Source organism: Grammomys surdaster, unplaced genomic scaffold (genome assembly GCF_004785775.1).
Source record: "Grammomys surdaster isolate TR1022 unplaced genomic scaffold, NIH_TR_1.0 437, whole genome shotgun sequence".
Classification (NCBI taxonomy): domain Eukaryota; kingdom Metazoa; phylum Chordata; class Mammalia; order Rodentia; family Muridae; genus Grammomys; species Grammomys surdaster.
This window is the reverse complement of record NW_021604856.1, coordinates 1,182,364-1,206,077: the sequence shown is the minus strand read 5'-3', so window position 1 is coordinate 1,206,077 and position 23,714 is coordinate 1,182,364. Positions and strand designations below refer to the sequence as shown.

Here is a 23,714-nt window from a genome sequence, read left to right as displayed (position 1 = left end):
TTGTGTGGTGTTTTGTGTGGTGCGCTGCTGAAGTAAATGAAATGAGGAGGTGGCCAGGTGTGGCTGAGGAAAAGGGTTTTATTGTAGATATGAGGGGGATACATCTAGAGGCATCTGGAAGAGTCCAGACTGAATTGAGCCAGAAGAGGTGAGAGGGCAAGCTGACCAAGAGAGGAGCCGAGGACCAAGAGAATCAAGAGACAGTGTGGCCGAATTGCCAGGGATGTACGGGAGAGAAAAGCCTGGGGGAAGGGAAGCAAGCCCCTGGGGCCAGAGAGCTTTAACTAGGGGATGTGGTAAGATGAGCTGAGAGGTGCCATAGGTGCTGGGTGAGCCTGGAGGCCTGCACGTGCCCTGGAATGCTAATGGGCACCACAGTTAGTCCCAGGTTTCTCTGGGACCTAACACTTAAGTACTTGCTTTACAGCTGACCAACACCCCCAGCCTGACTTCAGTAAAACAGATTCCAACCTTACCACAACTTGACTTTTTTCTTTTTCTGCAAAAAATCTCTGTACAGCCCCCATGCAGAAGTCAGAGTGACCCTTGCAGTGGCCAAAGGGAAGAGCATCCATCCGGCCTGCAGCAGCTGGGAGCTGACTGGAGAAAGCAAGGCCAGTCAGCCCAGTCAGCAGTTCCTTAGCTGTTTCAACAGAGAGTCGTTTTAAAAACAAACAAAAGGCCTCTGTGCTTGAAGGATAGGGGAAACTAGATGGAAAATGAATAAACAAATTAAATTAAATCCAGTGTCCCTGTGCTCTAGGAGCCTCATGGCAGCTCGGCTCCCTTGCCACCAGAGTGTATGATATTAGCAAATAACAAGCTTATGTTTTTGAGTGTATATTTTATGCTTTGTGTATGTTACTTGGTTTCATGCGCACAGCTGTGCTGTGTTTATCATGCCCATTTTGCTGATGGGAAACTGAGACACAAAGGTTAAGTAACCGCCTAGGTAAACCAGCCAATAAATGAGAGATGAGAATTCAAGTCCAGGTCCCTGAGCAGGATCTCAGTTCCCACACGCTGTTGGGCTCCTTGGAGCAGAGGGATGAGCTCATCCCTCCTGCCTGGGGAAGGCGCCCTGGCGGTGTTTACAGAGCGGGAGTGTAAGTCTGGGGGTTGAGGGCAGGAAGGACAATGTAGTTAAAAGCTGTGATGTCATTCTTGCTTGCTGCATAATTAACTTTTCTCAGTTAAAAGTCACTTTCTGATCATTATAAAGCATTGCAGGGGAGGGAAGACCTTAGAAACTCCTGCAGCCCCTCTCTCTCCTGCAGCCTCTCTCTCCTGCAGCCTGTCTCTCCTGCAGCCTCTCTCTCCTGCAGACCCTCTCTCTCCTGCAGCCCCTCTCTCTCCTGCAGACCCTCTCTCTCCTGCAGACCCCCTCTCTCTCTCCTGCAGCCCCTCTCTCCCCTGCAGCCCCTCTCTCTCCTGCAGCCTCTCTTTCCTGCTTCCTCCTCACTTTTAAATTCTGCTCTGTCCGTTAAGATCTTAAGATGGAATCTTCTTTCACATCCTCCTCACAGTGTCAATCCCTCTGCAAATCCCTGCAGCAAATGAGCTCATGTGATGGTCCAAAAGATAGGCTTGTGGAAAGCCTCAGAGGCGAGCTGGGTGGTTATCATATGGAACACAGAAAGCCTGCCTCCCATGAGCACCTCTGCAGACCAGCATCAGTATGAGGAGAACAGAAATGAGCCTACTGCGGCAGCTTGTCAAAAGGTGCCCAGAGTTTTCAGTCTACACTGGTGTGGCAGGGTTCGTCCGTCTGGAGTGCTTCTGCCTTTCCCTCACTAATGAGAAAATGGCGGACGTTGCATCCTTGGTGCCCCCTGCTCTGTACCTGTATCTGCTCTGTATCGGTATCCTGGTATCAGAAAAGCAAGTGGCTCCTTGATTTCCTGACTAGTTCAGTACTGTAGCTGCACCCTTCACCATCCTTCCTCCTTAATGTGTTTGCTTTGTACCATGAGGCTGTCTCCAAACATCAGCCCAGTTGCCGCACCCTTCCAGTCCTGAAGAAGGGAGAAAATGGAATGCCACTGGGACCTTACGTCTCTCCCGATGGCATTTTCTAAACAACCTGAGCATAAGCCAGCAGGAATGCATTTCATACCCTCCTACCAGGGAGGGCTCTCGGTGCCGGGGCCGGGCGAGTTACAAGGACGCTGGGCTGAGTCTCTGCCCCTGGTCCACACAACAGCCTCTTGCCTAGTTTCTGTGTCTCCATCATGCTCATTACCTAGCCTTGAATCAGATGTGTGGAATGGAATGTTATTTTAAATGTGCAGCCACTCAGGTCTGAGTGCCAAGTGGATATTATGCAACCACAGCTTTTGTTTTGCTGAGAAGTTGAAGTCTGGCCTTGTCATTCACCGCAGAGCGAGCGCTCAGATTTTTGCAATTAGGCACTTCCAGTGAGTGCCACAGACACCCTATCCAGCTCCCTCTGATTGAATTTGACTTGGCTGTAAGTATGTTTTCTTGGTCATCCTTATGTTTGGACTGGTAGTGTAGAGTTCTTCAGACGGGGGTGGGAACATTCTGGGACATCTTAGGCCTTGCTGTCTTTGATGGCATCTAGGATTTGTAAGGAAAAAGAGAGTTGGAGTCTCAGGTGATGGTCTGACATAACAGCAACTAGCAGGGTGACCTGAGTATATTGTGTCAGTTTTTTCCAGGTGCTAGTTTTATTGTGAAAACGAAGCTGGCATTCGGTGACCTTTAACCCTTTAAGTCCATGGGTGTTTTCCCCCACGTACCTGTGAGATTAGACCAAAGACACAAGGAGTGTCAGGCTTGGGGGTCTGGAATGCTCTTGTGCCCGTGGGTTTGAATGTGCAACCAAGTGAATTTAACCCTTCGGTGGCTAAAGGGACATTCTGTGATAGGAGACAGGCACAAGAAAGCGTTTGCAGCCGCTCAGCACTTCACTGTGAGGCTGACTGGAGTGTCCGTTTTACTTGGGTTGCCTCAGTCATATCCAGTGGAGGCAAACTTTGGAAGTGAAACAGTAGCTTTACAGATCACCCTTGCAAATGCCACATGCATCCTTTTGAGGAAATATCGTCTCCGTTTTGAAAACCAAAGCAGGTGGATAATATGTATAGGCTTTGGTTGTAGCTCAGGTTATTTGGTGCCCTGTCCTAGGAATAGCAAGAGACTCCATGAGCTGTGCTTCTTAGGATCCGTGATGAGCAAAGGGAGCTGGTCCATGCCTTGAGATTTATGTCAGGGACATGGGAGTCATCTTTTCGGTTTGTGTAAGTTCAAATGATGGTTGGTCACCTAGGCAGATGTGTTCTATCCTGGCAGACAGAGAAGGAGGTAGGAAAGGAGCGGGCCTGAGTTTGGAAAGATGACAGGAAGAAAGGAAGCCGTGTCATTTTAGCACCTAGGCAGTGTGACTTGTGGCACTGAGGCCCAAGCTCCTCAGACTCCAGAGTTCACTATGGCCGGTCACTGCTTTACTCCTTTTCTTGTGCTGGGACCATCTGTATCAGGCACCTGTCAGGTGACACCCACCATACCTCCCATCGCTGTCCCCAGCTTGCTCTGAGACTTGCTCGGTAGCACCTAACCTCAAGGAGGCTATGATGTTAACAGCGCAGTGAGGTCAGCCTCTGAGGCAATCCTTTTCTGTGGTGCCAGGGACAGCAGTGTAAAGTCAGCGTTTATGAGTACCAGAGGGCAGTTAGAGGTGGGGCCGTGCATGTGAGGAAGGAGTAGCAGGCAAGGTTAAAGTCTCCAGTGGGCCTAGAAAAAAGGCTGAATCTAAGTGGTTAGAGTGGGGTCGGAGTCTGTTGGGTGAGGGGAGGGTGGTAGCCAAAGCGAGCCAGGCACCATAATTCCTGAGGATAGTACGTGAGCAGATCCATGGGAACCTCTCTGAAAATATTAGCATTGCGGCTATGTAATTATTATCCCAAGCTGCCAAGACCCTGGATGGAATGCCGTTGTTAGTCAGAAGTGCCCTTCGGACCTGTTTTGCCTCCGGGTGGTTTGTTCACTAATTGTCTAAGTAGGTTTTTATGTATTCCTCACAAGGACTAAATTCAAAGTCTAATTGGTCATTTCACAAGGAAGTTTGCATTCTTCTGCAAGCTTAGCTGTCTCCCTCTGCTAGAAGACAGTGCACCTGCCATGCTTCACAGCTTGTGTTATTCCTGGAAAGACAGGGTTGGTGTTGGAGAGCCTTGCTTGCCGCATATCCCAGGCCACATCCTAGATTCTCACCAAACTGGCCATTAATAAGCCACATGGCTGATCGCTGACCCCTCTTGTGTTATCTGCCACTAATTAAATGAAAATGAAGCATAAAATATATGGAGGACATATATATCATGTGGAGAACCCATGAATTGTTCCAGCTAAACATATTTACCACACCTCTCCAGAGTGTTACCCAGCTTCTAATACCTCAGTTAGTATAACTTCAGTTTTACTTCATGAGTGAAATTGTCCAATAGGTACTCTTTTATGTGTGTGCGCCCTGCGCGTGCGCGTGCGCGTGCGCGTGCGTGTGTGTGTGTGTGTGAAATGAGCTGGCTGATCTGATCTGAGTTGCCCATTTGGTTGGGTAGGTCTAGTCTAGTCTAGTCGTTCCCGTTGGATTCATTCTAAGATGTTGGTGGTTCAGGGAAACCATTAGATACAGAACTTAGGTAAGTTGGAAGTGAGGACTGGAGACTGAACTCAGGAGTGGATTCTAGTTTTAATCCCCAGAAACAAAAAAAGGGAAGGAAGGAAAGAAGACAAGCTGGTCAGAAGTGCCACACTGTTGTCATTGGGGCAGAAATGGACTTACTCCATTTGGAAATAGAATATTGCATCTCAGAAGTAGGAGAGAAAGTGGCCCGGCAGAGCATGGCTGGAGGGAGGGAAGAGGGAGTCAGTTGACAGCAAGACAGTTGTCCTGTGAGCTGCACATTTAGATATTCCTTAGGAATTATACCTGGGCCTCTCTGGGTGACAGCAGGGATCTCTCTGGTTGCTTCTTACTTGGTGATGAGCAGTATTCCCGAGGGACCATCTTCCCTCGCTAGGAGTGATTGCTATGGCTTCGAAGTGATGAGCCTTTCTCAGTGGGATGGATCTCCCGGTTCTTTCCCATTAGGCCCTGGATGGGGATTTCTCTGAAGACAACCGCAATAAGTGTCGAATTGCTACCACACCCTTGATTGAGGCTGTGGAGAACCTGACAGCGTTTGCCTCAAACCCCGAGTTTGCCAGCATTCCTGCACAGATCAGCTCTGAGGTAGGGAGTCTGCGGCAATTGAAACTCAAGAGTCATTGGCTAATTCTGTATGAAATAGAATGAGCATGGATAGTTAAAACTCAAAAGACCTTTTGTCAGTGCCCTATGGACTATGCTACTGTAGTATGCACAGAATTTTGTAGTGCTAAGTACTGTGTTATGGACACATAACTCTGTTACTATGGAAGGTACTTGGTGCACAGTTACTATGTTCAGTAAATGTCTATCTTTTAAGAAAGAATAGCTTGATATTGAGAATAATCTTTGTGCCCGGCATTGGGGCTGATTCTTTTGTAAAGTCTGTCATACTCAAAAATTCTATTTAAGAGAAAGTGTATTTATTATTTAAGGACCTAACCTAGGTCCCTGTTTCCCCTGGACCCCTCTTGCTAGCTAGCTTCCCTCCCACAGGTCAGGTAGAAGTAACAGCTTGAAGAATAAGACTTTCTAGAGCCCAGCTTACCCATCTCTGTATACTCGCCCTTCACTTGTCTGTTGGTTCATCTTAGGGCTCCCAGGCACAGGAACCGATCTTGGTCTCAGCCAGGACCATGCTGGAGAGTTCGTCATACCTCATCCGCACGGCGCGCTCTCTGGCCATCAACCCCAAAGACCCGCCCACCTGGTCCGTGTTGGCTGGACACTCGCACACTGTGTCTGACTCCATTAAGAGCCTCATCACGTCTATCAGGTGAGTTTCTCATCTAAAGAGAGCTCCCAGCCTGCATCTGAATAGAATAGGAGGGGACTATGCCCACTTATTGATCATTATTGTGACGGCTAATCTTGGTCATCAACTTGACACCAAGTGGAGTCACCTAGGAAGAGGGCACTTTAATCCAGGAATTGTCTCTGTCCTGTTGGCTTGTGGGTATGTCTGTGGGGCGTTTTCTCTATTGAAGATTGGTGTGAAAGAGCCCAACCCATGCGGTTGGGCCATGCCTGGGCAGATGGGTCTGGACTATATAGAAGGGTAGCTGAGGAAGCCAGGAAGCAGCATTAGTCCACGGTCTCTGCTTCAGCTCCTGCCTCCAAGTTCCTGTATTGAGCTTCTGCTCTGACTTCCCTTAGTGATGGACTGTGACCTGTCAGATAAAAGTCAACTCTCTCCTCCCTGGGTTGTTTTTTTTTTTTTTTTTTTTGAAGTAACAGTAAAACAAACTAAGAACCTGTTTGAGACCCACAAAGTACTTACCACAATAACAGCACATCTAAGCACCTATTTTATACCAGATATTATTCTAAATATTTTTACTTACGTTACCTATTAAAGTAGGGATTGACCTGGTTTCCATTTCCTTCTATGAAGTTTCAGGCAGAAGAACTTAGGTCATGTTCTCATGGTCAACTAACGGCTCCAGTCCCAGCCCTTCTAACCATCACACTGAATTATCAGCTCTTAGCCTGGAGAGCTCTACTGGTTAGGTTTTTTTTAGACTGATAATAAGATGAAAGGAACTTCCTGCAGCTCACACTAACTCCAGGAATCCTAACCTTCTTGGTAATACCCAGAGGCTGAGAAAATGACACTTCTCGAGTTGGCCAAAATTAATATCCTACAACATGGTATGTTTGTTTCCTAAGTTATAGCATTTTGCTTCATAATTGCTTCTGAAGTTCAAAGCCATAATTAAACTTTTCCTTAATTTATTACAAAGAAAAACCCTCTGAATACTTCAGCTCTTCCTATAGCCCGTGAGCTTATGACTAGCATACACTAGCATCAAGTTGGCACTCTACATGGTGCTGCGCTTTTGTTTTCTCAATGGAAATGCTTGCTGCAGAAGCACGAGGGCCTGAGTTTCAGTACCTAGCTCCACATAAAAAACCAGGGATGGGTGTGTGCTTGTGGCCCTAGAACTGCGGGAGACAAATCCAGGAGGATTGGTGGGACGTGCTGGTTGCCACACTAGCCCCAAGTTCAGAGACAGAGACCCTGTCTTAAGGGAGCAACACAGACACTGGTGAAGTAGGACTGGACTTCCTCTTATGGTCTCCATGTGCTGATGGTTACATGCATCTGTACTCAGATAGACCGTGTGCACGCATGCATGCATGTGTGTGCATGCACACACACACACACACACTTGCTTTTTAACTTTAAAGTGGAGGCAGGCACCCAAGTGCAAATTGTTTCCTTTGCAATTACCTATTATTAGCCTGAAAGGAAAGGCAGAGATTCCATTCTTCCTGCTAGAAACAGAGCTATGTCAAGTACAAGTGTGAATTAAGAACTGCGTGGCCCTGGGCCCATCTTACTAAGCAAGCCTCACAGATGCACTGCTCAGTGAAGGTGACTGTGTAGAAAGGGGACAGAGGCTCCTGGCCCACCTTACAGGAGCATGGTGTGACTTAAGCCTCGTGAGCTTTCGATTGATTTGTTCTGTCCCTTTTAGGGACAAAGCCCCAGGGCAGAGGGAATGTGACTACTCCATTGATGGCATCAACCGGTGCATCAGGGACATCGAGCAGGCCTCCCTGGCTGCAGTCAGCCAGAGCCTGGCCACGAGGGATGACATCTCTGTGGAGGTAGGCTGGGGCTCTGGGAAACTCCAGAGGGAGTGGGACCAAATGTCCAATGCTACAGGGCGAGGATGTCCCCTGTGGGACAGATAGGGAGGTCGGAGGGTTGGTGGGGAGTGTGCAGGACAAGCGTTGAGACAGATGGTGTGCAGAAAGACCTCACCTGCCACAGAAGAGCGTTCACGGGCAGCCAAAGTCTTCAGGAAAACCATCGGTGTTGGGTAGTTCTGTCCTAAGATGGGCTGCTGTGTTCAGTGTGCACATCGATCGGTCCAGCAGGCCTGGCCGTGCAGAGCCTGAGTGCGTCTCTCTGGCCACGCTTTCCATTTGTACTTTCTGAGCAGGTTTAGCCATTAAACTCTAGTGCATTTGATCATCTAGAGGGAAAGAGTTGTGCCACTTTATCTTTTCTCTGTTTGTGTGTGTTATACACACATGTTCCCCTGTGTGGAGTGTACACCCTCCATGTGTTTCTCTATCATTCATATATATATATATACACACACACACACACACACACACACACACACATTGGAGTCAGGGTCACTCCCTGAACCTGGAGCTTACCCTTAGCTAGGCTGCCTGACCAGTGCGTTCTCAGGAGCCACCCGTCTCCATCCTGTACCCCACTCCCTGCACTAGGATTGTAGATGCTCAAGTCCTCATGCTTGAGTAGCATACAGTTTCCCCTTAAGCATCTCCCAGCCTCGCATTATCTGTTCTTGCTCTTGAGCTGCTTGCTACCCATCTAAATTTGCAGTCCATACTTCTCTAAGAGGACGGTGCCCAACAGTCGGGTCTGTTTACCTTACTGCATAGGGTTTAGGCATAGGATTTAGTAAGTTCTGTCCTCATTCTTCAAACCTCATCATTCAAATGTTGTAAGCATTGCTCATTTTTATTAATAGAGCTGTCTGTTCTACTTTAGCTTCACACACACATACACAGACACACATGCATACATGCGCACATGTATACACACACACACACACACACACACACACAAAATTCCAGGAAATGAGAAGCAGGACTAAGCACTGTAACCATGTAGAAAGCTAGCTTTACTATTTTAAGCCTGTTCTCAAAGTTGAACATACATACAGTAAACACACATGAAGTGTGTCTGTTGACAACCTGTCAGCAGACCACACCTTTACATAGCTCCCAGCCGAGATGAAGCCAGGTTTGGTAGCTTCACACACTTTTAATCCTAACTCCAGCAGGCAGGGAAAGTTTGATCTCTGAGTTTGAGGATCGCTAGGGCTACTTAGTGAGACACTGTCCACCACCCCAGAAGTATCCTCCTCTCGCCATCCCTTCTAACCTGCATCCTCTGCCTTAGCTCCCCCAATAGGAAGAAGATGTACACACTTTATACCCAAGATCCTTCATTATACAATATTAAATTGAATAAACCATCTATCAAAAATACCGAAGGGATTCCCTGTCATTCTTACCCACAGTCACACTAAGTGTGAGAGGGTAATAAATGACTAGCCAAGGAAGGCCTCTGGGCTTGAGGGAAGCCTCTCTCTGCCTGCCCTAGCGCTCTAGCTCTTTTGGTGTTTTGTTTTCAAGCTCGCCTGTTAAGCTGTTTCTTTCCCAGAGTGAATGTGCATAGTGGTCCCGTGGCAGAGTAACAAATGCAGAAAGGATATTGTCACTCTTCAGATGACACGTCAGGGCATACATCTCTGTGATGCCCATGCTTTAATCTTTTAACCCTGACCCTATCCAGTACAGTTCTCAAGATGCTTTTGAGAAAGGGAGGGGATTTTTCCTGCTTCCAGTTCATCTCCAGCCTCAAAGTTTCCCCTCCCCCCCTCCCCCTTCCCAGCACAGTCTGGCTTTCTTTCCTTGTCTCTTAACAGCCTAAACTCATCTATTTGAAGCAGAGATTTAAAATCCTGTCAGACCCGATAAGAAATACCTCAAGAGTGTCATTTCCAGTATTTACCTGCAAGTCACCAAGGACAGTGAGCAGAGTCTAGCTAAGCTCTGCATGCAGACCGTCTGGTTCCTTCATGGTGTGCCATCAGTGAAGCCTTCGGAGATCTGATCTCATTTTCACATCACCCTTTCCCCCCTCCTCTTTAAGTTCTGAGAACACCAAGACCAGTATGTTCCCTCCGTCCCTGATTAGCCGTCTCCATTTGGACCACGTTGTTTCTTCTTCTTGGAAAGTAGAGCTAGTCCTCATTCCCCATAATCAGTATGTAACCAACCATGAAGATAGCTCCAGCAGCAGTTGTCAGGGCTGCTGCGAATGAAGCCAGTGAGAACCGCACTCTCAGGCCTGCTTCATCTGAGGAAGGATAAGGGGTCTCACCCTGGGGAGCAAGGCCAGTCAGGGAATGGACGAGCAGGGGAGCGTCCAGGCATTCTGATATCATGCAAGTCCCATCATCCTTCATAAAGGGCTTTTCAGAATGACATAGCATTGTAAGGAACTGTTGTCAAATGATCTTGACTACTCTCCCTCTCTCAGGCCCTACAGGAACAGCTGACCTCAGTGGTCCAGGAGATTGGGCATCTGATTGACCCCATTGCCACAGCAGCCCGGGGAGAAGCTGCCCAACTTGGACATAAGGTAACGTGGAAGCAGGATACCCTGCTGAGAGATGGTACTCGTGTTTAGGGAGGTGGGGGGGTTATCATTATTCCCAAAAGCCTGTGCCTCGGTGTTCTCCTGTGCTTTGATTCAGTATCCCTCACAATGCCGTGAGAACAGCACTGTCACGAAGCCCACTTTACAGATGAGCACACTAAAACACAGTTTGTGAAGAAGTCTGTGTAAAGGACCCAAGACTAGGACTGTCGTTCTTCATGGCCCGCTCACCTCTCTAAGAATACTGGGCACTAGTTTAGTTAGAACATTTCTCTTTCCCCCACCACTTAACAACTCTTGATTCGTTACATCTCCGTTTGGAAAGTTAATTACTGATCAAATAAACCTAGAGAACAGATAGGATTCTAGTGCACTAGTCCTTGTATTAGTTACTTTTCTGATGCATGATAAAAACCTGACTAAAAGCAACTTGGGAGAGTAAGGTTTATTTTGGCTGACAGTTCCAAAAGGATAGAGTATATCATGGCAGCGAAGGCCCGATGATAATAGGAGCAAGAGGCCAGCCTTGTAGTTGAGGAGCAGAGACAACAAGAGTGGGGCCAGTCCACGAGACCCCTAAGCCAGCCCCAGTGACGCCCTTCCTCCAGCAAGACCCTATCTTCTAAAAGCTTTATAACCTTACCAGAGAGGGCCACTGACTGAGGATCAAGTGTTCAAACACAGGAGCCTCGGAAAGCCATTTCTCACTCAGACCACCACCATGGTACCCTATTGCCACTGGTGCTGAAGCCAGCATCATTCTTGGGGAAGGAATAAGTCCTGAGCCTGTGAACAGAGCTGCCTTTGCTTGCTCAGGCTGGGACCCTCCACATCTGGACAAAGAAGGCAGGCTTGCTGGCTACCCGCCTGGCCTTCAAGGGGCTCCTTTAAGATCCACAGAGAGGGCTCTGAGGAAGTATCAGGTAAAGCTCTTGCCTTGCAAGCATGAGAACCCAAGTTCAGATCCCTAGTACCCATATAAACTAGAGGCAGTGGTACACATCTATAACCCCAGCACAAAGCAGGTGGAAACAGGACTGTCTCTAGGGCTCACAGGCTACCATAGATGTTCCCTCTGTCCCTGGTTAGCGTTTGGACCACATTGTCTCTCCTCCTTGGAAAGTAGAACTAGTCCTCATCTCAGTAACCAACCTATAACTGACCATGAAGACATCTAGTCAAATCTGCAACCTCCAAGTTCAGTGAGAAACCAAAAATTCAGATCAAAGAACTGGAAAGATGGCTCAGGTAGAGTGTTTATTGTACAAGCATGAAGACCTGAGATTGAATCTCCAGCACCCATGGAAAAAGCTGACCATTGCTGCGTGTGCCTGTAACCCTAGCACGGGATGGGGAGAGAAAATTTTGGAAGTTTGCCTCACCAAACTGCTGATCTGCAGATTCAATGAGAGACCCTGTCTCAAGGGAATAAGGCAGAGACTGATCCAGGAAGACGCTAGACATCTTCTGGCTATCACGTCTGGACATGGCCGTACAGACCCAACCATACATGTGCACACATATCCCACACACAGAATAAGGTGGAGAACAATTAAGGAAAACACCAGGTATCAGTCTCTGGCCTCCACGTGCACCCGCACGTATCTACAAACACGGACAAATGCACATAAGGGCACAGTAGGTCAGCAGCAGCGCTACTCAGATGTCTTTGTAAGCTAACCTAATGAGAATAGTAGAACTGTAGTATTCTTATTGCTGGCCCGTAGTCCTGTCTCACTGTTAGCTCTAGTGACTTTTACTGTTCTTTTTTTCCGGACACTGCTACTCACGACTGGGCTAGTCTTCATAACCTCCCGACCCTTGCTTTGTTTGTGACCCAGTGCCTGCTCGTAGGAAGTGGCCTCTCCTCCTTTATCCCCACAACACTAGCCTTTCCTGTGATGGAAAAGACCCTTAAGGGAGCCACAGGCTAAAGATTTGCATAAAACACCCTCAGTGGGAAGCTTAGCAGTTAGTTATGGTGCACAAAAAGGAGGAGTTGGAGTAGCCATCGGTGCTGGTAGGTTTTATCAGCATGGAAATAGATGGAGCCAACTGTGAAAATATGGTTCTCTAGCTGTTAAATAATGGGTGTCTCTCTACCAACCCCCCATCACACACCCCCTCCGCCAACTTCAAATATGTTACAAAGGCAAGAAACAGACACTGAGTCTCAAGTGTGACTGCAGCCGAACTAGAATAAACACTAAAGCAAAAGGATGCCATTGAGGAGAGGACGCCAAGAGCCAGACTGTGAAGTGAGCCCCACCCTCACCTCACAGCAGCATGGCGTCAGCATACAGCCCAAGATTGTGCCTCAGTTTCTCTTCATCTGGATCTGCTTCTTAAAATTGGAACTGAGATTTACTGAGGAATTGGATGAAAAACACAGGGGATGGGCCTGATGAATATTTGTGATGTTTGATCCTGGGGCATCCAAATGTGTGTGTGTGTGTGTGTGTGTGTGTGTGTGTGTGTGTGTGTGTGTGTACCATGTGTGGCATGTATGTGGCATAGTCTGCTGTCTGCTGGGAGGAAGTCTATCCTGGGGCAGTAGGTAGCTGTCTTAATCAGTTTGGTTTTGTTCTTTTTTTTGGTTGGTAGTGGAGTTTAGTTTGGTTTGGTTTGGTTTGGTAACTGGAGGTCATAGCCAGGACCCCTCGCACACTAGAAAAGTAATTTACCACTGAGCTACATTCTGAGCCCCTTGACCAGCTTTTTATTATCCCAGGTTGAGCCAAACAAAGGAGTTCAACAGTGGTGAAATCATTTTGCTTTTTTTCCTGTTCTCAAGGCTTGGCCCAGTGCTTGGCGAGGACACCAGTCGGGCTGTCTACTGAAAAGCTTTGCAGATTCTCTTTGTCTGCCCCCACCTCATTACCCTCCTCTCTTCTCTCCTCCTTCCCTTTTGAATCTGTGGGATGTCTCTTATTCTTAACAGTTTTAACTTATAAAACTGACAATTTATAAAACTGGGTATAAGTCTAGTGTCTACCTCAGAATGGGTTTCTTACCATATAAGGACAGGAGATGGAGAATCCCCCCAGGAAGAAACACCAAGCAATAGATTGTTAACTCGAAAGTATTTAAAAAGTTGTAGCCAAACACGCCTTTTCCTATGAGTCATCTCATCCTTGATCCAAATCCCCTTCTCAACAAGCCCTCCCCCCAAAAAAAGAAGACCCAAACTTACATGATACATCTGGGATTTTTCTTTCTTGAAAGGTGACACAGCTGGCAAGCTACTTCGAGCCCTTGATCTTAGCTGCAGTTGGTGTTGCCTCTAAGATGCTGGACCATCAACAACAGATGACAGTGCTGGACCAGACCAAGACTCTTGCAGAATCTGCCCTCCAGATGCTGTATGCAGCCAAAGAAGGTGGAGGAAATCCCAAGGTATGCTTTAAGGCATCGGGGCTGGCTTGGGAGTCCAGATCCCTCCTGTATTGTCTCCTTCCTCAAAAAACACCTCCAAGTTGATTTCCCGGTCTAAAAGAGACATAACCTGATGGCTTTCCAAACTGAAGGGTTATTCACAAGTTCTCCTTCCTTGGTAGTGTATGTATGCAAGCACTCACGGGGCAGAAGAGTATGTGGTTTGGTTATTGTAGGACTAAGCTGGTGTACTTACAGGGTGCCTGCTAGGTGTTGACATTTGCTTTCAGTGAATGTGATTGCTCTTCTCCTTCAGGGATGGTGATGCAGTTTGCTTATCTTTTCAATGTTGGAGGGCCTCACACAAGCTGGGCAAACATTCTTACCACTGAGCTACCTCCCCAACCCAAAAAATGCTAATTTAATATAACAGCCTTCACATACACACACACACACACACACACATCAGTTTGCCCCCATCAGTTTGTAAGGACATTTCCTACAGTGAGTTGGCTTTAAAGAGCCAGACATGGCACCAGTCTGTCATGGATGACTGACCTTGTATCGCATTTTGCTTAGAACTTAAGAGGTAACAGGACCTGAAGAGATGGCTTAAAGGGTAAGAGTGCTTACTGTTTGGGCCGAGGGCTTGGCTTCCGTTCTGAGTATGTATCAAGTATCTCACAGTATCTATAATTCAGTGCCCTCTTCTGGCCTCCATATCTATGGTGCATACAGTCAGGCACACACATATCCAAATAAATAAGCAACTTAGCAGCAGCATGGACATAATATAGAATTACAAAGAGTGTGGAGCCTTCTAAAATGTGTAAACAGTCTGGGGCATCTGGAATATGCAGATGAGCACAGCTGGACAAGAAGTTGGACAATGATAACTGATACATCTCATCTTTGCTAAGGAATATGACCTTTATATAAGGCCTGGGAGCTGTGGTCACCTTAGACAGGCGCCACCTGCTCTAGTTCCTTTCTGTTACTCTGACCCAAAGCAACTTAGAAGAATAAATGGCTTATTGGCTTACACAGCCAAGTCAGTCCATCATGGAGGGAAATCAAGAAGAAACTCAAGGCAGGAACCTGGAAGGAGCAGGAACTGTGGAGGAATGCTGTTTGCCTGCTCAGTCATTCCTGGTCTAATGCTCAGCCAGCTTTCTTATATACCCAGACCCACCTGTCTCCAGATGGGGTGAACCAAAATGGACTGGACCCTCAATTAAGACAACCCCTCACAGAGCAATCTGATAAAGACAATCAGTCCCTCAGCTGAGATGTTGAAGTTTGTCTAGACTGTGTCAAGTTGACAACTAATACTGAGACAGAGCCATATTTTATTACTTATGTATGTGTATGTGTGCCTGTGTATACCTAACGGAGGTATTCGTAAATGTTTGAACTGGGCATTAGATTCCAGGGAGCTTGAGTTACATGCAGTTGTGAGCCCCCCTGACATAGGTCCTGGGAACCAAATGCCAGCCCTCTGCAGAAGCAGCAAGCCCTCTTAACCACTGAGCCCTTTCTCCAGCCCCCTTTTAATCCATATTTTTTTGAACATCCAACTGTAAACAGTGACTTTGACTTACTAGCAGGACCCAGGGCAGAGAAACCTGGCCTTTTCTACATCCCGTCTTTCACATATCTAGCAGTTATTAAGAGTATAATTTGAATACTAAAATGATAAGAGCCAGCCACAACCCTCCAAACGTTCAAAGTCTTTTGGAAATAGTAACTAGTTACCAAAATGGTGGTACAGGACCAAAAGCATAGTGGACACAACTCTGACTGTGATGGTCAGCAGTGGGAGTCCAGAGATTGGGCCAACCCTTCTGCAGCACCCCTCAGACTAGAGCAGGCTTGTCCCTGGAGCTTTCTTCCTGCCATGCGTTGCCAACTCCCACATGACGCTTTCCGTGTCAGTAGAATATCAAGTAGGAGTTCTCTGGGCTTTGAAGATGCTGATATGTCTGCTTAGACTATGAGTTCAAAGCTCCCTTTGGACCCTCATGGCCGGCACATTTATAGTCAGTACCGATGCGCCATAGTGACATTCCCATATGGAAGTAGTGGCTAGAACCGTTTTCCATCAGTAAGACTAGTTCTTACATCAGATGGTGTGATGTGACCGGTGGTGACCGATGACAAGACCTCTGCCCCATCCCAGTGTTCAACCTGTGTTTTGTCTGGAGACTATGACAGGCTTGCTCCAAATGACATTTTGGTCATTAAGTTTGCTGCTGATACTGTCCCTCCACCCCTTTCCTTTCCTCCCCTCCCCTCCCCTTTTAGAAACAGGGAATGTAGCCAGCCCATACTGCCCTGAAACTAGCTGTGTAGCCCAGGGAGGGCCTCAACTTTATGATCCTCCTTCTGCAACCTCCTGAGGGCTGAGATAACAGGCTTTACTGTATAGTTTGCTTCTTTAGACCCTTGGCTGAGGCCACATCATCAATCAACTCGGATGTTATCATTTGGGGGATGTTTGGAAAGCTCTGTGTGCTGTTGATTTGGTGTTGCAATCTCATTTGTAGATGAAACAAAGTCACAGCATTGGTAACTGGGGTGGCCTGATGGCTGAGCTGGTGGCTAATCACCACCAGGCCTATTGATCTGAGTTCAATTCCAAGGACCCACATGGACAAAAGAGAAATCCCTCAGTTACCTTCTGACCTCCACACATGTGCTGTGACACGCAGGGTCCCACATATGTGCACACATGTGCAACACGCATACGCGTACTAAATGAATGTTAAGTTTCATTTTAAATAAATAGGTAATAAAATGCAATGGAATGTTCTTAAGTAGTCAACAGTAGTTCTGATTTGATTAAACAAACTCTCAGGGTCTGGGTCAAAAGTAGTCAAATCCCCAGGCCGCCTCTTGCTAGCAAAGTGATCCATTTTTTTGTCTCCTCTACTAAGCAGTGAGGGTAAATCTAAATGAGAAGAGTGTGTGAAAACAGGAATGTGGGATGTACCTCAGTTGGTAGAGCACTAGCCTAGCATCCACCAAGCCCTGGATTCTATTCCAGCCCTGTATGAGCTGGGAGTGGTGACATACACCTATAATCCCAGCTCTTGGGAGAAGGAGCCTCAGAAGTCCAAGGTCTGCAGCTACATGGGGAATTTGAGGCTAGTGTGGGCTGATACCCTTCTATCTATCAGGTAGGTAATAAATCCAGACAGAGGTGCATGCTTGTGTGGCTCCTCTCACAGCCCGTTGAGCTCCTGAGGCATCATCCCTCCCCCCTTCATTTCTATAGAATTCCTTTCAAGTTTGCTTTATGCAACACTCCAGCCAAGCCACATCCTCATCCCCTCCAGAGAGCTCTAATTGTCAGTTGCCTGCCCCAGCCCCTAAAGTCTGAGACCCACTCCTGTCTTCTCCCTTCCGAACCACTCTGATGTCTTTGCCTGCTGTCTGGGGCTTTGTGGTGGAAGTCCCATCTGGGAGGAAAAGGTTCCTTGGAAGCTGTCTTCAGACATGTGTCCAAAAAAGACCAGATGTGGTTTTTCCGTGTGTGGGGAGCAGGAATAAGGGAGTCGCTCCAGACCCTAAAATAATGACCTCATTATTATCCTGCTCACTCTGCTTCCCAGAGGGCTGCTGGTTGTCAAAGTGTGTTTTCACTGAGATCCCACTGTCTCTTTGGATGTCTAAAGCTGTTGTCCTGAGCCAGCCCACAGTGTATGGACTAGGGCCAGGCTGCCCAATGAAGATGAAGCCTGCCCCTGAGCTTCAGAGAGAAGTGAAGGCATGTCGAGGAAGGCATGCCTAGGGATGTTAGAGAAGAGGTGGCCTTGGAGCTGACACTCTAGAAGTCTGTAAAGCTCAGATAGGAAGAACACTGGCTGAGGAGATGGCTCAGTCAATAAAGTGCTTGCCACCCAAGAATAAAGACCTCAGGTCAGATGCCCAACACCGACATACCAAACCATGCACCACAATACACACAGGTGAATGCAGCACTGGAGACCTTAGGCTCACTGGCCTGCCAGGCTAGCCAGTTAGTAAGCTCCAGCCAGGTTCCGTGAGAAACCCTTCCTCAGCAAATGAGGTACAAAGTGTTTGAGGGGAGGACCTAGGGTAAGCCTCTCTCTCCACACACATGTACACATGCACCTACACATGCATTCATACACATGTGAACATGGAGAGCTTATCTCCAGTCAGACAGTCAGGTAGTTTATTTCTAGGCTATCCAAGAGCAAAGATGTTTGCTGAGGGGTTCATTCGGTAATTTACTGATGCCTTCCATGAATTATGTTCTTGTTTCCAGAGTTGTTAAGATCAGACCTTGTATCTGTGCCTTTCTCTGGCATCCTTGGTGCCTGCCCCCAGGTTGCTGTATGCCAATAATCTCTGTCCACTCACTCTCAGTGGGCCAATTAAAGACGAGCAATGTGAACAGCAGAGGATAATTCATTCATTGCAGCCACATTGGGAAGAAGAACAAATAAAGGGGTCCCGTAATCCCCAAGTCCATTTTTAAAGTTTAGGTTTACATAGAGGGCAAGAAGTATGTATAGCAAGCCATCCAGGTCATAGTGTGGTCCCAATTATCATTGTCTGGGCTCGGTATCTCCTGCAAGGTGGTCTGACTCGTTAGTTGTCAAAACTGTGTAAGATCTCTTTCTAGGAGACAGCCTCCCTCTATGACTGGCAGCAAGACTCAGCCTTTTCCTTCTCCCAGCATGAAGTCCCTGGGGAGATTCGTTTCTTGAGGATTCATTCATTTCAATGATCTGTCAGCCAGGAGCACAAACATCTCTCTTCAAGACTTGCCCCACTCCTGTTAAGAGTTTGCACTCCTAAGACCCTTGAAGGGGAAAGCAAGTGTCTGGCTGGCAGCGGTTCACCTCTCTCCTAAAACATGTGTTTAACTTTGGAGTGGTCCTGTAGAGTTGTGTCACTAGTGTTCTCACCATAGCCACGACACACTGAAAAAGCACTCCTTCTGTTTGAGCTTGTGTAATGGGAGTCTGCAGTTTTAGAGGCTTTCTCTAGAGAAATCTGCACAGGAATGCCACCTTTAAGACTTGTAGCAGAATACAGCAGTTTGCACATTCTGCCTTACTCTGTATTGTGAAGTTGGCTATGAGCTTACATCATGAGCTTTCCCACTTCTGTCCTAAAGGCAGAATTCTGTGTGTCTACACAGCATTAATCTCAAAGATGAGAGGAGAAAGACCACCAACCCAAATTATCATGGCCAAAATAATTAATGCAATCAGTTAATTAAAGCAAGTTTTTTGTTCATGTACATGGGCTGCTTCTCCCTAAGGTGAGGTTCAAGAGGTCAGCACTGGACATGAGGAAGACAAGGCAGGCAAAATAAGAGGAGTTACAGGAGCAGAACGTCATAGCTAAGTAGTCCTTACTGAAGCAAAGACATGTTGCAAGGTGGTCATAATAAGGTAGCCATAGCAGCAGGTATTCATAACCAGGTAGTCATTGGTGGTCAGATAACTTTTTGAAACAAAGGTAGGGTTGCAAGATGGTTATAAACAACTTCTTGAAACAAAGACAGGATTGCCATGCCTGGAACAGGCAGTACACAACCATTTGTTGTTAAGGTTACAGGTGGGGCAGAGACCAATTCCTTGAGAAACAGATTTAATCACAAACAAAAATGAACCTAGTTTGTCTTTACTGTAAGATGTTTTTGAGCCTAAGATGGCGTCAGGTTGGTTCCTCAACAGGTATCAAGAGGATAGCTGCAAGCAGCATGTTTGGCATCTTGTCAGCTTCCATATTTGAGGAACTTGCTTCTCACAGCCTTTTAGTTCAGATAGAGCCCATCCTCTAATTCCCACTGGCTTCCCTTCCTTCATATCCATCAAGGTATTTATTACTGTATAAAAATACAGTATTGTGGACCTTTGGGGAGGCTTATGCCACTGAGTTGGGCCAGGATAGCCACAGCTGTTGTATGGATGCAGTGCTTGAGGACAGTGACATTCTGACATTTAAGTCACTCTCATTCTATTACATGGCACAGAGTAAGGGTAGAGTTCCCGCTAGCCTGCCCTTCTTATACATAAGGTACCTGCAGCTTCCTGCTTTATCAGGCGTTTAGAACATAGACTTCTTACAGTCCTCCCCGTCTCACTGAAAAGGAGCTAGCTGGGTTCTGCCGGGTGGCTCATCAGTGGTAGAGCAAAAACTAGAACCTAGGTTTCTAGGTTTTCTGCACCCATAGGGTAAGTCTTTCCCTTATATCTTCCTGCCCTGTGAGATATCTGCACCGGCATTGTTTCATCTCCGTTGGCTCTTTCATTTCGAGCTCCTAATCCCACCCTTAACGTTGGCAAGTGTCCAGGATGCTGTCCGAGGAACATGTGGGTACTTGGGTATTACCTGCAGGGCTTCTGCCCTTGGCAACTGTCCTCATCTACTCTGCCAATGTTCCAGCAATATAACTTACAGCCTAGTTCTACAGCCTGTTAGGCTCTGCCAATTTGTCTCTCTTTCATGCACCGACATTTCCATAATCCAACTTATTTATAGAAAGGGAATTCTGGTGTGCTGGGCATTGTTGAAGAGAAGTACATTTGTTATGAAAAACATTTTTTTCTTTGTATTACCGAATATTTTAAATAAATGTGTCAATCTGTGTGTTTATGAACCTGTGGCATTCCCCACCATCCTGAACAGAGCAGCATATAAAGCTAGTCTTGACAGTTTGGTGTTACATGTTTCTTTTCTCTTATTATTATAAAAAAAAGGGGGGGTTGCTTTTGATTCTGCAAGTCAATGTATGGAATCAGAGAAAGAAAACATTTCGAATGCATTGTGTGGCTGTTTTGCAGGGTGTGGTTTTCCTTGGGATTGATTGTTTGTTCTCAAGTCTCACCATACTACTTAAACTAACCTTAAACACGAGGGCCTCCTGAATGCTGGGACCCTAGACATGCAACACCAGGCCCAGCCTTGTCTTCTGATTTTTTTTTTAAGGTTATTCTTAGCACATCAAGTGATTCTTAAGGGTGAGCAGTGACTTGTGCTATTTCAGACATTGTTCATTTCCTTCTCAGGCACAGCACACCCACGACGCCATCACAGAGGCTGCGCAGCTGATGAAGGAAGCTGTAGATGACATTATGGTGACACTGAATGAAGCTGCCAGTGAGGTGGGGCTGGTGGGAGGCATGGTGGACGCCATCGCAGAGGCCATGAGCAAGGTAGGCTTGCGTTAGCCCCTAAACCGTTCCAATCCCGTCTCCATCTCTCTCACACACCATTCCTTCATGGTCTTCTCTGAGAAACTCTTAGTCAAGGCCGAGACCAGCAAGCCAGCAGATGGCCAGTCATATATCCAACATACCGTTTTTTAATTTGCTATCAATTCATCAGATTTATAAGGTACCGCACTGTTCTTTCCAGTTGTGGTTAAAAATAGACATTGTGAAAAGTATCACTGGCTTCCTTGTTTGTAAACGGAAATATTTACTTACACCTCATGGCCTCTTTATAGGCTATGATAGGGAGGTGGCTCCAGGAAGAGTCGGGAAATGATTTCCAAGCATTGGCCCTTGGAATGGCTACTTTGGAGTTGAGGAACTTTCTAAATGCAGGGTCCTGGACTCTTGTCTTGCTCTGTCACAGTCTCAATTGAGTGGACCCTAGGAATCTCTAATGGGACCTTCAGAACTCTTACATGTTGATAGTCACTTAAATGCATAAACCGTTAAATAATGTGTATGAAAGGTCTTGGTGAGCTCTCATAGGGCGTTTTCTGGCTCAGCAACCAGTTGACAGTGCTTCAGACTGAAGAGAGTCTCAACTCCATGGTTTCTCTTTTCCTCTATGGATTTTTGTCTTTAATGATGTCTTTTTTATATTGTCGGGTTAAACGGCTGTTCATCAGCAGCTAATTGTCAGCTTAGTGTTAGTATCACAGACAGTAGTGTTACAGTGTCTGTGTTGGGGAATGCCTACGGTTGGATTATGTATGCATCAGTGTAGTATTTTAGAATAATACACGGTCTTAAATTGCTGGTTTAGGCATTAGCTGTCACTTTCTCCATAAAGGAACGACCCCCTGGAAGTCACTGGAGTAATGGCTCCACAACCCTCTCCCATCACCCCCACACTAATGAAGTAGCAAGCTGGGTTAGACTGTGTCTCCCTTCGGAGACCCAAGGCTCTACGTCTCAAAGTCTCTAACAGTGCCCACTATGTGCTGCTCATGCTTCTAATACGGACAGTTTAGCAGACAATGAGTAAATTTCTCCTCCTCCTCGAGACCATTGGGTAAGGCTCAGGAGGGTTTCAAAACAGCAGAACACCAGAACTTTGGAAACAAACATGTCCACAGGAGATGTTGAATAGTCAAGTCCATGGTTTCTTAGTAGCAATTAAAAGCCAAATGATCCTCTTTTTTTTTTCTTTTTCTCAGTATTAATGTAAAGATAGGGAATGTCCTGTAAGTCCTCAGAGAGTGGAAGCCAGGCCCTGAGTCTGTCTTTGCTAGCTCACCAGCCTCGCTCACTGTGTTGCCTTATGCTGTGACAGCGGCATCCACACAGCTGCTCTCTGGTCCAGCTGCCTCTTGAGAAGTAAGCCTGGTTTCTCCTGATGGTGACAGGAACCGCTGGCAGCCGAGGATACACACGAGGGTTCCCTCTCCTTCCTGTAACATACAGCCTGGGATTTCACTGTTCTCCCCACACTCCTACTGTGATCATTGTTAAGTTGCTTAACAGGAAGCAACTTAAAGGAGGGAGGGTTTATTTTAGCTTACAGTTTGAGGGATCCAGTCCAGCATGGTGGGAAAGGCGCGGTGGCTGGAGCTGGTCACATTGCATCTGTAGTTGGGGAGGAGAAAAGAGGTGTGAATGCTGGCCCCCAGCTCACTCTCCTTTTTATTTATTCTAGAACCACCCAGCCCATGGGATGGCCCACATTCAGTTCTTCCTGGGTTCCTCCCACTTCAGTTAGCTGACTGTAGAATCTCTCACACAGACATGCTTGCGGTCTTTCTCCGAGATGATTCTACTGTCCAGTTGACGATCAGTATTAACCACCACATTAACCTTCCCTGATGTAACATCCAGGGGACCACACTTCACCTGGACCTTCCAAGGGACTGTCCAATCCCCTCTCTCACAGTGATCTTGCCCTTTTCTTAGTTGCTGTTGCACTTGGAGGCAGGCAGTCAAAAGCGAGTCCTTAAGTCCTCCAGGTCTTTCCATTGACTTAGCTCATCAATCACTAGGCTGCCCTGGGCACAGGTAGTGGTGGACTGTAGTGTTGTCATGGAAGTCCTCGGTGATGGAGATTCTGCCTCCTCCCACCTCATCTTCCACCACTCTCTCATCATCATGTACATGAACACGGTCCCCTCTTCCTGAGATTCCTCCCCTTCTGTGTTTGTGGGCAGCCTCCTCCCCTTCTGTGTTTGTGGGCAGCCTCCTCTTTATCTGCTGAGACTTGGCTAAATTGTTATTCCTCTGAAATACTTTCCACTCCTGTTAGATAAAACTGGGACTCTATCTTGCCTGTGTCCCCGGATGCCTTATGTGTACCCCCATTGCATTCTGATTGGAGAACTCAGAGTTGAGTTTGAACCAAAGAAACCTCTGAGGGGCTCTCTATTCTTCCTAAGTTTTTACTTCTTACAAGTACAGCCTATACTTGGTCGGGCTTCCTATGACTCCTGAGTTCTTCTCTTATCCACAGCTGGATGAAGGCACACCTCCAGAACCAAAGGGAACATTTGTTGACTACCAGACGACTGTGGTTAAATACTCCAAAGCCATTGCTGTCACAGCTCAGGAAATGGTAAGAAGAAAAAAAGCAGCCCCACCCACTGTGGGTTCCCCCTCTGCCCACCGCCATCTGAGTCTCCACGCCCCGCCCACTGTGGGTTCCCCCTCTGCCCACCGCCATCTGAGTCTCCACGCCCCGCCCACTGTGGGTTCCCCCTCTGCC

General features: G+C 47.0%; 1 protein-coding gene across 2 annotated transcripts in view; it reads left to right on the top strand.

Moving 5' to 3' along the window:
- Tln2 (talin 2) overlaps window positions 1-23,714 on the top strand; it is a 181,210-nt gene that overhangs the window by 97,753 nt on the left and 59,743 nt on the right. The window contains exons 35-42 of one of the 2 annotated variants that reach the window (XM_028781452.1): window positions 5,117-5,257; window positions 5,767-5,948; window positions 7,654-7,786; window positions 10,269-10,370; window positions 13,614-13,784; window positions 18,612-18,614; window positions 20,816-20,962; window positions 23,463-23,564. In XM_028781452.1, the coding sequence (XP_028637285.1) occupies window positions 5,117-5,257; window positions 5,767-5,948; window positions 7,654-7,786; window positions 10,269-10,370; window positions 13,614-13,784; window positions 18,612-18,614; window positions 20,816-20,962; window positions 23,463-23,564 (981 nt within the window). The remainder of the gene's footprint in view (window positions 1-5,116; window positions 5,258-5,766; window positions 5,949-7,653; window positions 7,787-10,268; window positions 10,371-13,613; window positions 13,785-18,611; window positions 18,615-20,815; window positions 20,963-23,462; window positions 23,565-23,714) is intronic. The other variant, XM_028781451.1, reaches the window with a different exon arrangement.